General features: G+C 40.4%; 2 protein-coding genes across 3 annotated transcripts in view; one reads left to right on the top strand and one right to left on the bottom strand.

The window, feature by feature from the left end:
* The first annotated feature begins 3,254 nt into the window (after positions 1-3,254).
* ccdc146 (coiled-coil domain containing 146) overlaps positions 3,255-17,914 on the top strand; it is a 51,653-nt gene continuing 36,993 nt past the window's right edge. Inside the window, exons 1-2 of one of the 2 annotated variants that reach the window (XM_029461580.1) lie at positions 3,255-3,433; positions 4,408-4,604. In XM_029461580.1, coding sequence (XP_029317440.1) covers position 3,433; positions 4,408-4,604 — 198 coding nt within the window. In that variant the 5' untranslated portion in view covers positions 3,255-3,432. The remainder of the gene's footprint in view (positions 3,434-4,407; positions 4,605-17,914) is intronic. The other variant, XM_029461579.1, reaches the window with a different exon arrangement.
* On the bottom strand, positions 5,174-14,468 carry fgl2a (fibrinogen-like 2a). Its single transcript, XM_029461581.1, has 5 exons — positions 13,869-14,468; positions 12,867-13,071; positions 8,152-8,371; positions 7,001-7,171; positions 5,174-6,901 (listed from the first exon to the last, which is right to left on the bottom strand). The coding sequence occupies exons 1-5, from the start codon at positions 14,466-14,468 to the stop codon at positions 6,586-6,588; spliced, it is 1,512 nt and encodes a 503-aa protein (XP_029317441.1). The 3' UTR covers positions 5,174-6,585.

Below are 17,914 nucleotides of genomic sequence, written 5' to 3' on the forward strand. Positions count from 1 at the left end.
TTCAAGATGCTGATCTTTTTTAGAAATACTTGATGACATTGTCTGATGCCAAATGAAAGGATATCCTTAAATACAGTCAAATATGATACATTTCACTACAACACAGTATACTCATCGGGTTCAAGCTTCAAGTTATTATTAACAGGCTTCAAATATCCAAATTTGTTCCAAATGAGTCAAGATATTCTCTGCACAGCTGTTGCTGGCTTATACATATGGCTTTAGTTGACTAGTCTTAGAAATAAGAATACTGACTTTTATTGTCCCGGAGAACCAGGGACAGTGGTGAGTCAGAGGAGTCCAAGCTGGAGGGGGTCTTACAGTATGCCAACGGACACACTGTGGAACAATGCCCTGGATTCTCCACAGAGATCTGAGGAATGACATCAGACTCCCAGTTTGCCAAAAGCAGTTCTCGATTTCTCCGGGATTTATGTTTTAGGTTGTCAACTAACCTTCGATTTCATGGTGCAAAAATATTTATACAGAACGTGAACTCAACGGTATGGAGTCTGATCCAAAGTATGAGGAGTTGGATTAGGTTTCATATTTCAATCCCTCTGGTGATATGTCTTATCAGTAATCATAAATTGTCTCTTTGAATAACAAGGTACTTTCAGAAGTGTACAAATGATGTTCCGTCCGAGCGTCAATAAAAAGCTGCTTTTCCAAGTTAAGAGACTTTAAACATCTGTTTATAAACTGTGTCCAGACGCCTTGTCTGAATGACAAAGTCTTTGACTGTGTGTTTTAATTAGAGACAATTAAAGTGGTGAAATCCTAACACCCAGACACACATGAAAGAGAGGCGTTGCGTTTATTGTGACTACAATACAGCAGTAAAACAGAGCTCTGGACGCTTCACTGTAGGAGAACAGTAACTTTTTTCCAAAGGCCTGGTTTGTGCAAGGGCTAGTGGTTCTTGACCTGCTCTTACACAGAATAAAAAAAATGAGAGTAGCAGCAGACGTCACGCTCTTAAATATACATAGCCTATTGTTGGTTTATAAATCATTTCATGTTTAGGGACAGTCTACAGCCATGGACGTATAATAGGACCTGGATACGCAGCCACCGCTAAGCTTTGCTTCCAATTTTGCCATTAATCCCCACACTGCCCACAATAATGTTTCCCATACACCATAGGTCTTCAACAGGGTGTCTGCGATTTGGCCCAAACAGACCGACATTAATCTCTTAATTAATAGAACCATGATACTGGCATAGTTCAAAAACGTATTCACCTCTTCAACATATTGTATATTCCTAGTCTACGGCCCTGTGTATTGCCCCTGCAGACTGATTCAACATGCATCATCAACATCTGTTGTAGATTGTTAAACTTTACAGCAGTTTCTCCGAACTCGTGAATCTCCTGTCAGCAATCTTGGTTAGGATGACGGAAAACATGATGAAATAGAGTTTTTTATAGTCAGCAGACTTTATCAGTTTGACTGTAATGAAAGGGTGAAATCAGCTTCTGCAAAATAAGTATAAGGATAACAGAATAGTACAGTTTATGTATGTCAATATCTGACTTAAACTCTTAAACTTTCAGGGTCCTTATATTTTTCCAACATACGTTTGCAATTCTAAGTTACGCTCCCCCAAAATAGCTATAAAACTAGGGCCTATGTTTTATTCAGCCAAAAACAGTAACACTAGGGCACACAAAGGGGTATATTTTAATTACAAAGTAAACAGCAGTCTGGCAGGATTCAGAAGTGAGCATATCCAGACTGTTGGAGATGATTCAAGGTTAATTTGGAAACCTAGCTTCCGCTAAAAAACATTAATCCTAAAGTGCTGGGTGATTTGTTCAGATTTAACAAGAGGTGGTGAAATTAGGTTGACATAATTAACAGATTTAATTAGAGAGTACATTTTTTAAGTAAATATTACATGTACGAGGAGGATGGCACTCACCTTAATTTATTCCCTTCATTCATACTGGCTCACAATGGAAACACATTATATGATGGTGTTTTTGTCATGAATGAAAATGTGTTCTCAATAATTTTATTTGCTGACTTGGTGCACAAACGTTGCATATCTCCTCTGCCAAAACAACCAAATTGCAAGGGCGTGTACACTCGGTTGGTCAGATATGGTTTAAGTGAATTGCAGTGGCATAATAGAGAAAGGCATTTATGTAATGGCGCCAGTTAAATTCAAAAAGGTCTTATGTATTTGTGCATGGAAGCACGATGTTACGGGTTGTTTCCACATGCCTGTGTGTGAATTGACATGTCTTTTTATCCCACATAATGATAAACATATACTCACATCATGGTATACGCACATACCTGTACCATATGTAAAGTCATATGGTTTTGTCAATTTTTGTGGACAAGAAATAAGAAACGATGAAAACAGCGTTTGAAGAGGAGGGTTATTTGTGCGACAGCCAGTAAACCCGAGGTAAATCAGGAATATTCCAATTAGGAAAACGCAGTCTAAAACTGCCTCCCACAATTCATCACTGACAGAGATTCAAGGCTGACCATATTATTAAGGTTGGGGTTAAAATTGTTTCTTGCTTGGTGGCACCCAGCATTTTTAGGAGTTATATCATGTCCATTTCTACCTTCTTTTTTTTTTAATTAATGTTGACTGAAAAAACCTAAAGGGATGTATGTGTCTTTCATACATATTGTACGCACACACACATACATATTGTACGCACGCACACACACACACACGCATACACACACACACACACACACACACACACACACACACACACACACACACACACACACACACACATTGGCATACAATGCTGAGATAGATAACACATCCTGCAGCTGTTGCAGGGAGTGAGTAATGGGTCATGCCATCTCCCAGAGTGCACTGTGGGAATTTGAAAGAAGCTAACAGGAGAAGAGCAGTATTGCATCATCACCATCACTTTCACCTTGGATTCAGGTCAGTTGAATCCTGCTGTTTCCATTCAGTGTGTTGAGTCAGCTGGCCTTTGATGCTGGTCTCTGTTGGCAATGCATGACACATGTTGATGACGTGCCGTACATCCGTGGAGACGACAGTAAATTAGACCTACTAATTAGCGCTATCTGCTGGACAGTCACTGCACGTGCAAAATAAGACTTTGGATAGTTTGAGTGCGCTTTTTTAAAAACGTGTACAGCTTTGTATATTACTGGTAACTTTAATGAGCAAACGCTCAATATATCTTACATATAAATAACACCAATATAAATAATTCACCCGACATTATTAGTGACGTGTGTCTTCGTTGCTATGGTAACCACAACACGCCATTCAACCGGAGAGAAATCTGTGATTGAGTTTTGCTAACATTAACTGTTAGCTGTAACGTTATTTAAACTACTCAAAGCGTATGGTTTTGTAATTACATAGGACAAAGGGACGCAGTTTTGGAGACGTGTGCGAGGAGTCAAGATATTCAAAAGTAAGACTAAGTGTTTGTTTGTTTGTTTAGCAGACAAACACCACACAAACATTAACTACTTGTAATTCGTTAGCTTCTGTGGAGGCTTTAAGTGGGTAACGCGTAAATGTTTAAGCTAGCGGAACACACACCCGTACATATCCCCTTGGATCATTTTTGGAGTTTCTTTTGACAATGAATACGTTCAAGAAAGTCACTATCAGGGTAAAATTGTGCAAAAGGTTCATGACAGTATCACTGCTAGTTATTCAAAGACAACATCGAAAATGAAAGCTAGGTTTTATTTTGTAGGAATGCTAAAGTTGAAGGTCATAAACATGTCGCTTTCTTCAGAAAAATAGGCTTTTTAAATACCGCATTTTATATAATGGCAGTTGCAAGAGCGACAACAAACAAACAATTTCTGTCTATGTTTATTAAGATACCAAAAAATGTGTGCGGTTTATTGTCACAAAACAATAATGTATCTTGGTTTTGATTTCCAACTCGAATCCTTCAGAATAAAAGCGCAATTTTCACATATTGAAGTGATTATATCCCTATCCACTCTGCCTGTACTTTATTGTCATACTATCATTATTTCTTGTTTGGTGCTTATGGGAAAAAGTACAATCCCTTTAAAGTCAACTATACATGTACCTGTACTCTAATATACCAGTGTACTTGTGCTAGTATTTCTGGTTTGCTAGTATTTTTAGACAGTTGTGTGGCAACCCCTTTTGCACTAAATGACCCTGTCACCCTTCTATTGATATTTTGGGGAAATAGAGAGTAGGTCTATGTTTAATTCAAGATAAATTACCCATCCTGCGTAGCCTATTGATATTGCTGATGTTTGTATTCTTCCACCATACATCCTGTTTCATAACTGCATTGCTATTTCTCCCCTTGCTGTCTAAACCCTGCCTCCAATCTATGAATACCTATTAATAGCTTGGTTGATCGAATGTATCTATCTATATGTTTTGCATTAGTGAGTCAATCTGAGGAGCAGCAGGATAGCAGGAATACAAATAGAGGAGAAGTGAAGGTGGAAGAACAAGAGGAGGAGGAGAAGGGAATTGAGAACACCCCTCTAGTGGCCCGTGCACCTGATGCTTCACTCCCAGAGGAGCCGCCCTTTGCTAGTGCTGATGTTACTGCTAGTCCTGCTTTCCGCTGCCTAGATGAGGTAAGACTCATAAATGTTGTTAAATGATCCTATTCCTTGTTAATGGCAATTTGGATGTTTCATAGTAAAAAAACAAACACCACATTTTGACTTTGTAGTGATAGTATTTACTCAAATTACTTAAACATACCAAGAAAGATTATTGGAAAAAATCTCTCACCATTTTATTTTCCAGATAAATTGATGAAAGAATATTATTTGGTACTGTACATGGATTTGTGTGCTGTATAAATGTTTACCTTAATGTTTTAACAAAAGTGAATACTTGGAACTTGAAGTTATGATGAGGATGAGCACAATATTTTGTTTATTAATGTTACAGTACAGTAAACAGACATTAAAGTCACAGGCCCAAAGTTGAATCATTCATCATCTGTGAAATTGATATGAACTAATTTTCTTATTGAGTTGCTTTATTGAGTCAACACCCATTCATTATGGGCATGCAGCAACTCATCCTTCCATTTTTACAGGCGTCAAATAGCCCACTTTATGGATATAATGGTAAACGTATATACAGTTTGTATACATTCATTAAGATGCTTTCAAAAAAGATGAGCAGGCATCAATATGATTTAAAACTAACTACCAAACACTGCAATGTACACAGCCATGTAGTTAGAACTTTATTCATTTTTTGATATAAAAAGTGCATAATCTTTTGGCATGACAGTTGAATATGAATGATAGAAAAGATCTATATCGTACACACAAACCTCCAAATACACACATAATTACTATGAATGGTCACAATAATGTCTTTATCATTGCTCAAATATCAACAATCATTAGACCTTGTACTGTATGACCTATGTATTATATAAAAGCTGTCATACGTCACAAAATAAAATAAATACTGTACACGTCCTTAAAGTGAAACATTTCTTTCCCCATCCTTCCCATTCACAGTGCGTATAGAATGGATTAAATGGTGCTATACAGTTTTCTAACACTAGGCGGCAGTATTGTACAAGTGGTGAGTCAGGGAGAAGGGGGATTTTTTTACAGGTGGAAACTGGAGTATGGCATCAAGAGATGTGCAGTAGTTCAGTGCACCCAGAGATAATGGTGGAATACAATTGGAACAGTTTTTTTGTTGCAGCAGTGTCCTGCTCCGGGGCTGCTGTCAAGACGAATTTACCGGAGCATCAATAATGCAGAATGTATTTGGGAAAAATCCGATAGAAATGTATTTCAGGCTGCATATTTATACCGGGGTGTTTTATATAGTATAGGATGATGATACATTAGCAAAGTGTCCCAGTGTAATTAAATGAACGACACAGAAGCTATTACTTGTGCACCGCTGCCCAAAGAGTGTCGTATATCACTTCCTGTAGTTATTTTTTAAACAGTTTGACTCTGACCCCAGCATGAAGTCTTTCACAATGAATTCCAAAGCCACTAAAAACTGTATCATCAGCTCTCATATACCTCACTTGAGTGGCTGCTGTTAATTATGAAACCATTTAGAGCGGAGAAAATGACAGTTCATTAGTTTTTACTACTACTGTGTGCTGTGCTGCGTCTCAGCTGGTTTTATAGCAGGAGGCAGCAGGATAGAAAGAGGAGAAATGTCAGAAAAACAGTGAAAAATGTCTGATGTTAACCCTCCGTATAATATAATGGCCACTGTCAGAGGCTGGCCTTTACACTGCATGTGTGTATTTTTTATTAGTCTATCATCGTTCATAGTCCATTGTCCTTTGGTATCATCAACTGAATCCAACATTTTAAAGGCCACACTCACTGCAGTGGGGAAAAGTAATGGCACAGTTACATTTTTTTTCAGAATTATTTTTGTTATTACTGCATTTAAACTGTCTAAAGTCTTTTTCGGTGTACACGTATGCATGTGTAAATGTGCGCAAATGCATGACTATATGTGTGAGTTTCTGGGTCTACTCCTTCCATTTTCTGACTGTCTTTGTTTGCGTTTGTCCGTTTGTCCGTCTGACTACACTAATAGCTACCTGTCCCCTTAAGGAGCATAGTTCTTTGGCCGCATCATCATCTTGACAGTTTTGAAGGCCTGCCTGTAGTTAGTAGGGTAGTACTCTGTCGACATGTTGTGCCATGTTCCCCAGAAGATCCCGTTCCTGACTCCCTTGTACCTCTTGTGATAGTACTTCCCGTTGAGGTTGGCGGACATGCAGGCATCGAACCACCAGCCGGAGCTGTAGTAGGCGCCGCAGTTTCCAGAGGGGTACATGTCATTGTCGCGGTCAGGTGTTGAGAAAAACTTCTGGTCGTGGTTGAAGTGCTTGTTGAAACTGACAGCGTTCCCAGCTGTCCCACTACAATGACAAATTGATATACATACATATATAAGATGTAGTCCTTTTTTATGAATATTTCATCACACATGCATGCACACACAGAATGTAATATCGTACCTGTATCCACTGACAGACAGCCGGTAGTGAAGGAATTCATTAGCCACATAGAACTGGTCATACTTTGCATACTCTCGAACACCCTCAAAGTCCTCCAGCTCAATGCGCAGGATCATGTCTTTGGCTTTTGACATCAAATGGATATGGTCATTGCCAAGCCAGAACTCACCTCTTGAGCATAGGGAAAGGTAGAGGAAGGAGGGGATAGGACAAAGTAAAAAAATTGATTATTAACAAGCTCATATCCTTGTACATTTGACTAGAAAGTTACTCAAACTGATTTGACTCAACGCCAGAGGGGGGGAGAAGAAAGGAGGCGATGCAAGAGCAGAGTAGTGTCACAGTAAAATAAGGTTGAGAGGAGACATTGTTCTTTCAGTGGGATATACATCTGTATGCATGGTTATCATCAGAGGTACTGCTTTAAAACGAAATATAGTTGGTATGAAAAAGCTTCTTTCCTGTACCTGTACCTGTTTCCCAACATGAACTGTTTTGTTTAGGTTTTTTTGTCTTTATTTATTTATTTATAACCTTTATTTTACCAGGATATGTCTCAATTCATTAATTGTATCAGCAAGTTAGTCTATGTTAAAAGGGGTCAGCTCTACTGTGGTTATGTGTATTTATTTAGTTGTTTTACATGTGATAATCAGTGATAGTGAAAACAGGTGGTAAACAATCAGTGCTAGTGGGAACCATTTAGGTGATGCTGAGAAGATGATAAAAGGCCTGCTGTGAGGTGTTTAGCTTTTCTTTTCTTTTCTTTAACTTGAAATTGTTCTTATTGAACTTTTTGGGGTTTGAGTTTTGCATGATTTAGTATTCCACTTCAATAAAGTTGGAGAATTCACAAGAGACATATTGAAACATGACATTATCCCTCTGACGCCTATGTGGTATTTGAGCCCCCTATCTTACATACAAATAGGATGACAATAAGCTTTAGCTTTTTCCATTAAGTTTGTGAATGACTTAAAAATACACAAAGCCCTTGACCACCTCCAAAGAATAAGACCTGGAAATACCAGATTGATATAACTGGTTGTATTTTCAAGCCTCTAAGTGACATCAGAGAATTTACAGGCTTTGGTTCCCCCATTTTAAGATATCTTTTGAAGGAGCATAGGAAAGTTATGCAAGCCCATTACCTGAGGTTACCGAAGCCTTTCTTGTACTCGGCCCAGGTGCGGTTGAAACTGACAGACCCATCAACCCGTTGCTGTATCACGGTCCATCCACCTCCAAAGGACTCCATGTCACAGAAGACCTCAAATGTGCCATTGCGGGGATCAGGGGTCACGCGATACACACCGTTCTTCCTTACCTCCAGCACATTGTAGTCTGAACAATCTCGAGGGGCTAAGATGACTGCCGCAACATAAACAAAAAGGGGTGAGGGTTTAAGGGGATGTTAGTGGATGATGGTAAATATTCCTGAGGCAAAGACTGGAGAAAGGAAAAGAAAATGCGACAAGTTAGCAGGAAATCCAGCTTCAACCGTTGTGGAAGTTCTCATTTCTGCATTAATTTCCGGGGCAGTCTACTCAAACACAAAAGAGTTCAGCATGTTCTCTACCCAACCTGTTACTGTACTATTCCCAAATTTCTCATGCAGATCCAACAAAAATTCAACAAGTCATCAAGCATAAAACCGAGGACTTGCATGTCGTTCCGTAAGCACTTGATAGCTCTGGCCTGTCCTCTGCTTCTCAACATGATGTGCCCCTTCTGAAAATCACATTCAGGACTCCAACATAAAAGAAAGTAAATGAAGGGATAGGGGCCACTGTTAAAGGATAAAAGTCAGTGACCTTCTCCTGTGCTGCGCCACAGGCCCATTTCAAACAGCTCCACTGCTTTCTAAGATTTCTTCCCCTATTTTTTTATATTTATTTCTGTAACTCTTGCTTCTGTCCCCTGTGTCGCGCTGCAAGCTGCTGACCCCATCCAAAACCAAGGTCCAAAGGCCCCTGTCAGTTAGCATTTGGGAATTGAAAGGAACAGACTTGTCAAAACGTGGGAAAGTGTAAAACTGGATTAGAGAGGCGTACCCCCTCCCCGCACGTTCGGCACCTGGGGCCTAAATCATCCTGACACTGGGCAGGCAGCATGTTGAACCCATACAGAGTTTGTTTGACGCAGTCCACTGCTGATACAGTCTTGTCATACTGTTAAATCTGTTTGGTGGCTTGGTAGATTATAATAGAGCAAACGCAGGGGGGAGACCTACTGATTACACAGGTTCCTTGGAGTACAGAAAGGGGAAGTCTAGACCAAATGGAGTGGAGAAATGTGCATGAGAAGGTATTTGTAACTAGTACATGGTGCCCATAATAAAAGCACCGTTCATGTCTTTTGGTTGCTTTGACTCTCCAGTCTTCTTATATATTTTCCTCTCACAGTACGAAGAACACTTTGTGTGCAAAATGGCTGCAGAACGGTAGATCACAGCATTTGAAAAGCAGTGTTGGAGCCGAGCACGATGTTTGAGAGATGTATCCTTGTCACGTTAGCGCCGCTCTCTGCACTTGGCATTCAAAGTATTGTGCTGTAAATCTTTTCAGTGTCTCCTTCACTTTAAGTGACTATAGTTTCTCCACTTCACATTCCCACATATATATCTATCTATCTATCTATCATTTCCCTCTCCTCATTGGTCACCATCTGTCTGCAGCCAGTATCCATAGGCAGACAAGAGCTATCTCATCCCACTACCTCTGGCACTGTACCTGACCTAAATAACTCTAATATCAGCCTCTTACTGATGTGACTGTTGGCTGATTGGCTGTCTGACCTTGTGATGAGTCATATGAATGGTTAGCTGGGTGGCTGCGTGATTGTACTGTCTTCTTGCTTACTTACCAACCTCCATTTAAAAGGTGGCTATGCTTTCATAGACGACTTCTTCACCGCATTGCCTGTTTGGCTGACTGCACACGGATAAATGATTGGCATGAAAGGAAGACATCTCTGTTATCGAGGAAGCATGCTCTGTGACAACCAGCAGTCAGCTAGTCAGCGTCTGTATCCAAAGTGATAGTATAATCTTTCCCAACAAAAATGGCTTAAGCAGAACTGTCTGTTTTGACAGAAAAGAAACTCGAATCAAAAAGAAACACCCTTCCTTTTAGGAAGTTGTGTGTCACCACATTGCAGACAAGCACTTCCTGACAGCAGACTGGGCATCCATTCTTTGTTCATAATTGAGTAAATGTAGCTGAACAGTAACATGAATTGCTATCCGTTCACCTCAAGGCCCTAATACGTCTTACCCCAGTGAAAGTGAAGATTAGTGCTTGCAGCAGGGATGGGAATTGGCAAAAGAGGGTGAAATAAATGCTTACAGTACTGAGCTGTGAGCAATAAAAGCATCTTGACAAACGTAGTTAGTCTTGCTTGATGGTGAAACTGCAATTCTACACTGGCCTAAAATGTCTGAGTAATGTATTCCAGTGTTTTAGGTACGTGTTCCTCATCAGCTGCTGTCTTATTGAACTTAGAACAGAGTAGTTTGGGTAAAGGGATGAAAAAGGTTGGGAAAATGTATTTTTCTGAGCTTCCTTAGATGCCTTTTTCTAAACTCACTGAGTGTAAATGCTGTTTGAACTGTGTAGTGTAGCCTAATGAGCTGTACCAGTGTGGCTGGTTTGTAAATCCCTGTTTATGTGTTAGTGGTTGTTCACGTTTGCTTGCCAAGGATCCATCCCTACAGCTCATATCTACATAAAAATTCACATCCATCTCATATGACATCTCCTAAAATGTAATTAATTTGTGGACGATGTCATCTTAGGTCTGCTTGTCTTTCTTTGGATGAAAACAGAATGTAAATCTGGTTTATGCAAAAATTAAGGTACAATATTGCAGCTGTATAGTTTATTCAGGAGTCAGGGGAACCATTTCGCCATGAATTGCTTCACTAAGCACCGTGATAAACAACTGGAAAAGTGCTCATAGCAAGTAGAGGGCATAGTAATTCACCATCTGGTTTTAGTATTTTAAGATTAAGATACATCACACTGGAATGGTATTGGTGTGTATCAAAGTAAAGTTCAGATCAAATTATTAATCATGTCTTTTTGAATGAGTCATATCACTTGAGAAAAACGGTAATGACAGCAATTGTTTATACCGTCAGGCATTACTTCTTGCGGTTGCATAATTTGCCAGATCTTGAGTTTAACATGACAGATTGATGTACAAAGACAAGTGTTACTGACCCTTTGTGCCATCCGTTACTAATGTTGGGAAATTCCACATTTCGTCTTGTGGTGTTGTCAAGAGATAATGAGAGCTAGTTGTTTTATGCAGGAATGAGCACTCAAGAGCACGCATGACCTCCAGAGGAAGAAGGGGCTGGGGAAAAGGGGATTAAAGAGAGATGGAGACAGGGAAAGTTGTGGCGAGAGAAGAAGTGAAAAAGAGTGCAGATATGATGGGAAATGGAGCGATGCAGAGCAGATAGACAGAGGATAAATGTATAAGTGAGAGAGGACAGAATTGAAGGAGAGTTTGAAGGAGAAAGAAGCGAGTTTAGGGGGGAAAAGAAAACGCTGTGGATGAGAGAAAGCTGGGATTCCCTTCACACCGCTGTCCCAGCTAATCTACTTAGAAATAAGCTCACATCTGTTTTCCACATAAAAGCCCCAATATAATGTCACATTCACTCATGCAATATCGGGATATTATTCAGTTTCAGTGTGAAAAGAGGCCAGAATTTCAGCTGTGCCTTCATCCAAATAAGCTTGTACATCAATGTAAAGTGGAATATTTGTTATGCTTCGCTAGTTTGCAATCCCTACTAATAAGATTTTACATACTCTCCATAATGAGGCTCTACTAGTCTCTGGACTTCCTCTCTACAGAATTGAACCTGTATCTAGAAACTGATACCTTTTTTTTTTCTTTTTATAGCATAGGCGCCAAGTATCTGCCTTATTTTCTCTCGCTTCCCTTTTTGAGTTTCTGCATATGGAGAGTAGTGGAATGTTAAGGCACTTGAACTATATAATATAAATATATAAGAGGTCATTTGAATTCTTACGTTGACCCTATGTGTCATATTGCTTCCCTCATGTACAATATGACTCAAGCTAAAGCTATTTTGATGTGGAAGTTTTTGTTATGGCTGCACTTAGCCGAGTGAGGCTCTGCTATAGTAATGTAGTGGACATGTGAAGCTTTTGTATAGAGGCTCACTGTAGCATAGTATGAAGGTGATTCCTCTCATGATTTTACGTAATGTTCTTCATATCGGTAATAGAGAAGGCATGACGATCACAACAAAGCACTGTGTGTAGACGTCAATGTCATCGTCAGCCTGGAAGATTTCACTTCCCATTTCCCAGAAAGAAAGGTCTCATTGGATGAAGGTGACCACCCAGAGTTTCGTTGTTTGTAATGATAACAAGTCGCCATGTTCACTTAGGCATGATTGGATAGATCCAATGCCAAAAGAATTCACCTCACAACAACCTCAAACTGTTGGGCGTGTCTAGCGTGTGCTGGAGTATCATTACCATAACAACATCTGTGGTGACTTTAAGAGAATAGAAAAGAAGAGTAGAGAGAGGGCTTATTGATCATGCAAAGATTGCAAAACATGGAATACATGAGAAGAGGACAGACATCTTGGAATAGCAAAGATGGAACAGAATGAGATATACCACAAAAGCAACACAAGGGGTTTTCGGTCAAAAGAGAATACATGTATAATAAATAGCTGAGAAGATGTAGAGGGCTTTAAAATGACAGTGTAAGATAGGATAGAACAAAATAATGGGAGAAAAAGATTGGCGCACTCAAAACAGCAAAAAAAAAAAGAAGAATCCTGCCAAAGTAATCTTAGTGAAAGTGGGCTTACACTGAGGGGTGTTCTGTACTGCACACTGGGAAGTGCAGGTGGAGCTAAGTTTGTTGACCACTCCACTGATGTTTTCCACCCGTCTGTCCACCATAGCCTGAACGTTGTCCATGTTGAGCAGGTTCAGCCCCTCCAGACGACCCTGCATAGCAGAGATCTGGTTCCTAGCGTTGCGCAGGCTGTTTGACATCCTATTCATTTTCACCTGGGAAGGGCCAGAGCGGGGGGGAAGAAAATTATATCTGTGCACAGAATACAAAGCAGGTGGATTACTGTCACCAGCCTCCTTCATTGTTTAACCAGCGGATTTCAATTTTAGAATAGAAACGAGTCTACGTGTTTGGCCGTCTGCCAAAGTCAACAAACTTACCAGACAGAAAACATTTACCACCGTTTGGCTGGTGTCTAACACTGGTCCACCACCCTGTTTACAGTATCAGGAATTGTCCCTGGTGGATTGGTGCCAGGTTGGACTTTACAGGTATTTTACCATCTGGCCAGTTTACATTCCAGCTAGATACATTTGACTGGGCAAATTTAGATGACTTAGTTCCTACAAAAGCACATTCTCGTCTAGTTTGTACAGGTCTGTGTCACTAAAATCTGTACAAAGCTGATAATGATACTGTCCTACAGTGAATTTACATGGCTTTGATGGAAATACAGCAATTGGTGCAGTGCCACTATTGCATTGTCTGTCCAGACGTTGAAATTATGTTTAAATGTTAAAGAACGTGTACAGATTTGACATAGTTCCCAATGCCAAAACTATTGATTATGCTAATTTAGATTAGGCTGTCAAAGCTCTAAACTTTTCAGTCAGTCACAAGAAGATTTTCTGAATACTGCTCAGTATTCAGTAACCCAAAGGCTTCATCTTTGCATTGAAGTGTATTTGTAAAAAATTGAGTTCATTCCTTGGTAAAAAATCATCCTGCTTTTTCCATTTAAAACTGTTAAGAAATTGTCTCTTTTTTTGTGAGACTGAACTGCGCCTCTTACCTGCATCTCCTGCATAGTGCTTGGGCTCGGTGTAATTTTCCCAAAAATAGAACCATGCCCCAGTCCAGCAACGTCCACAGTAGCTCCAGAGACCCCATCTCCCCTCTCCTGTTGGCTGGACCCACCTTGCACGTCCTGTCCTGTCAGATCCAGTCTCACTTCTTCCCCAGCATCCTTCTGCGTCTGTCCCTGGTCAGCTTGCTGATGTCCAAACGCTCCACTGCCACGTGCCCCACGGCACTCCTGGCACCCGCTCTTCAGCTTGTTCACCACCTCCTTTAGACTCTGCAGCTCCTTCATCGTCTTCTCCAGCAGCCTGAACTGCTTGGGCAGCTGGATGGTGAGGGGAGGCAGGGTGAGCTGGTAAGGGCAGTTCTCCCCCTCCTCTGCCCCGGTCCCGGAGCTCCCACACTGTCCTGTGGGTCTCAGTTTAATGGGGCAGGAGGTAGGAGTCCCAGATTCAGATTCTAAAGAAAAGGGTCCTCTAGGGTCCCATCTCTGGTGTGAGTTGACGGGGATGTCCGCTGCGCGGCTGCTGCGCAGCACCAAGGTGGCTGTAAGCAGGAGACTGGCATAGACACAAAGCACAATTGTCCTCATTTTTTTGTGTGAGATTTGTGAAGGAGAAATAAGTGTGTGTAAAGTGAAAGTGTCTGCAACTGCCTCTGATATGAACTCAAAGTGTCTGAATGCAAATAGTGGTGTGTGTGAGTGTATGTCTGTGCCTGCTGCTGCTGCTGCTGCTGCAAGATTGTAAGTATAGGAGTATGTGAATGTATGTCCAGGATCCCATTGGTTGTAGAGTGTATGTGTGTATGAGCACAGCCTGCAGGAGGGAGAGCGCAGGGGGACTGCCGCTGCCTCAGATAGCTGTGTCATTAATATCAGGACGAGTGAGGGAGGGAGAGAGAGAGAGAGAGGAGGGAGGGTGCTGAGTTTGAGAGGATGGGAGGGGTAGTACTATTGCGTAATGCAAAACACCATATCAGCAGCATTGTGAAAAACCACAGAGATGCAGACAGATTCTGGGATTGGGGGAGAGAGAAAGAAAGAGGGGGAGGAAAGAGAGGCAGGGACTGACGTAAAGAGGGAAGGTATGTCCCTGCTGTCAGCGCACGCTACCATCCTGACTCACTCTGAAGTCTGCTCATTTCCCTGAAGAGTGAAATGACTGCGGAGGAACTATGCACTCAACTAACATCGGGGTGGTGTTTTTCCACGCTATGTTGTTTTGTGATTTTGGATGTCCTAAGCACAAATTTTAAACGCCAGTTCAGATTCCAGAGACTTATTGAAAATTGTCAACTCTCCAGTTCCAAATCAGGCTCAGGTGGACACAACATTTCTTAAATTCATGGTTAGCCAGCATCAGCAATAAAGAGGCGTTGTTCCAATTACAATTTGTCTTGTTGGCACTAAAATGAGCAGCAAGTCTTTTACTGTAACTTGTTGTTGGTGTCTGCAAGTTGGTAGCTTGCTCACTTATAGGCAATAGGCGCTGTAACTCATGCTTTGTTTGCTGTGAGCTTTGTTGTAGCTTGGTTTCCTCTTTGTGTTGTGCGTCTCGGGACAACTTGGTTGGCTAGCGAGCCTTTGCTTAGAGGAACCTTTAGGTATACTACTTTGGTTTAGCGCTTATGTTAAATGTTTTGTGTGCATTTGATTGGTAGATTTTAGTAAAGGCAGAGTATCTTGAACTATGCTTTGTCTCGCTGCAGGCTGTTGGACAATTGTGATGAGCTTTGGCGCTCACACTGAGATCAACATTTTGATGTGTTCTTAAGGTCAGGAGTTGAACCTCAGTTCCTGCTGATCATACACTGTTTTATGTTCATTGCTTTTCTGTGTTCCTGCAACACTGTATTGTCAGGTGGGTACTGTGTGTTACATTGTGTAGTGGCTTTACAATACGTTACCAAGTGCTGCAATGTCCAATGCAATATGTAACATACAAACCAATTACAATTTCCATACGTTTACCTTTGCTCTTTGCTTTATCAAACCTTTATTTATACAGGTAATCTCATTGAAACACAGGGTATCATTCTCAAGAGAGACCTGGTTGCAACACAGCAACACGACACAAAGGGAAGGACAAAATACAGCACAAGTGCCAGAGCGAAACTCTAAAACTTTCCCACAGACACTCTTTCGAGATTTTCTTATAAATTGTTTCAAAAATCCCAGAGGGGATCCATACTGAACAGTTTCAGTTCCTGCTGTAGCTCGGTCCAGCTTGAGGGGGCAGAGTGGGAGAAGGCCTTCTTAGAGAGTGGTGAAGCCCTCCAAGCATAGCCTATGGCGGCACTGTTTACGTGACATGTTCATAAATAAATGGGCAGCACTCCAAGATTTAGAGTTCTTAAGAAAGTTATACCAGTGCAACGTTGTGGATGGATAATTATGACCAGTTGACTGAAGGATACAGAGTACAATGGTCTGTGATAGATTTACAGCCGGTGATGATTCTCAGGGCTCCGTGATTGACAGCTTCCAACCGACAAAAAGAATGAGCTAAAGTACTCATGTACAAAAAAATCCCGAGAGTCAAGAGAAGGCAAGAAAGTGGGAGATACAATCAGCTTCCTGGCATTAAAGGAAAAAACAGGATTTGTTTTTAATTTCCTTAAAAGATGATCAATATGAAACAAAGGTTTTTTTTTATCAATTGTGATGCCTTTGCTAACAAATATTTAAGTGTATTGCATTGAGAAAGAACATCATCAATCACACAGTTAGGTCGCTTAACTAAATTTGATTCACTGCTACGCTACCTGCAGACGTCAGGCCCAGCGTTTGAAAAAGTAAAAAATAACACAAAGGCAAACAAATGGTTAAATGGCTCTCACACAGTGTATTCTAAATCTATAAATGCTGGCCCCTGTGCTCACTCTGCATGGCCCTTCCTACTGATTTAATTTCGGATATTGCTAATCTACCCATTCCATTATTGGTTTTGTGTTAACCTTAGTCTTAATAAACTATGTTTGTTTAAAGTATAACCTTGCATGGACTCCCATCTTGTCACAATCCCTGAGCCAGTTTGCGACAGTACAAACAACTTGTTTTTTCGGTGGGGGGATTTACAAGGCTTAATCAGGATGTTGCAAATTAAGCAAAAATAATCAGTATTCCCTGAATACCGATCAACAATATTGAGCTCCTGCCAGTACTCTGTCTTGATTCGATATTTAATTTTACCTACGTAATACAGCCGCAGATGGCACAATTAACTCAGAATAGATCTGCGTTAAATTAAGTAAAGCCACCTGAATTTTGATAAGATATATTCTAATGGATAAATAGAATATGTCACATTGTATATTAAATTGGTTTCCTATATTATAATTAGTTTTTTATTACAGCGTCCTTTCCTTTTTACAATTTTTCCCCGTGTTGTGTAAGGACAGTTAGAACTGAAAGTAGACAGCCTTCAATCTTCTTAAGCCTGAACAAAATGTGGAAATCAAAAAGCCATTTCAAACCAACAGCAGCAGGTACTCTTGAAATAAGTACCAGACTTTTTACAAGAAAAACAAACGCATGTCTGTCAGTGTGGAAATCATTCATTGAAACTGCTGGCTGCGCTTTATTTTGTGCTGCTTAATGATTCTCTTGCATTTAGCTCTGTGTGGAATAGGCTGTCGTTTTTTAATGAAGGGAAATGAGACATGTTGGTAGCACAAAGAAAGAAATGTTACCCAGATGATCTCGAGGTGCTTACACTGATATCAGTACTTTTTTGGAAAGGTTTCTCAGGACATCCATAAGAACTTTATTTGCCGTGACAATTCCAAATGTACTTATTATTATTTTACAATAAGTCTCTCGCTCAAAGATACTTCCACATGGCTCCTCACCCCTCCATTCTGTGGCCCCAACTGTCAGTGAACTTACACAATGTGTAACATTTATTACAGCTTTAATTGCGGTGATGTCACCATTGATGGAATAGATAATAAAGTATTTATGAATAAACAATACCCCTTTCTCTGTAATGACGGATGTGGTTATTGTTTTGGCGGTTTTGAGATTGTCTTAATTGA

This window comes from Cottoperca gobio, chromosome 23 (genome assembly GCF_900634415.1).
Source record: "Cottoperca gobio chromosome 23, fCotGob3.1, whole genome shotgun sequence".
NCBI classification, from domain to species: domain Eukaryota; kingdom Metazoa; phylum Chordata; class Actinopteri; order Perciformes; family Bovichtidae; genus Cottoperca; species Cottoperca gobio.

Excerpts from the sequence above, each read along its gene's own strand:
- fgl2a (XM_029461581.1), bottom strand. The coding sequence starts at position 14,468 with ATGAGGACAATTGTGCTTTGTGTCTATGCCAGTCTCCTGCTTACAGCC. Across the intron at positions 13,072-13,868 it reads GCACTATGCAGGAGATGCAG|GTGAAAATGAATAGGATGTC; the intron begins GTAAGAGGCGCA and ends GGCCCTTCCCAG. Across the intron at positions 6,902-7,000 it reads CTGTCTGTCAGTGGATACAG|TGGGACAGCTGGGAACGCTG; the intron begins GTACGATATTAC and ends TTGTCATTGTAG.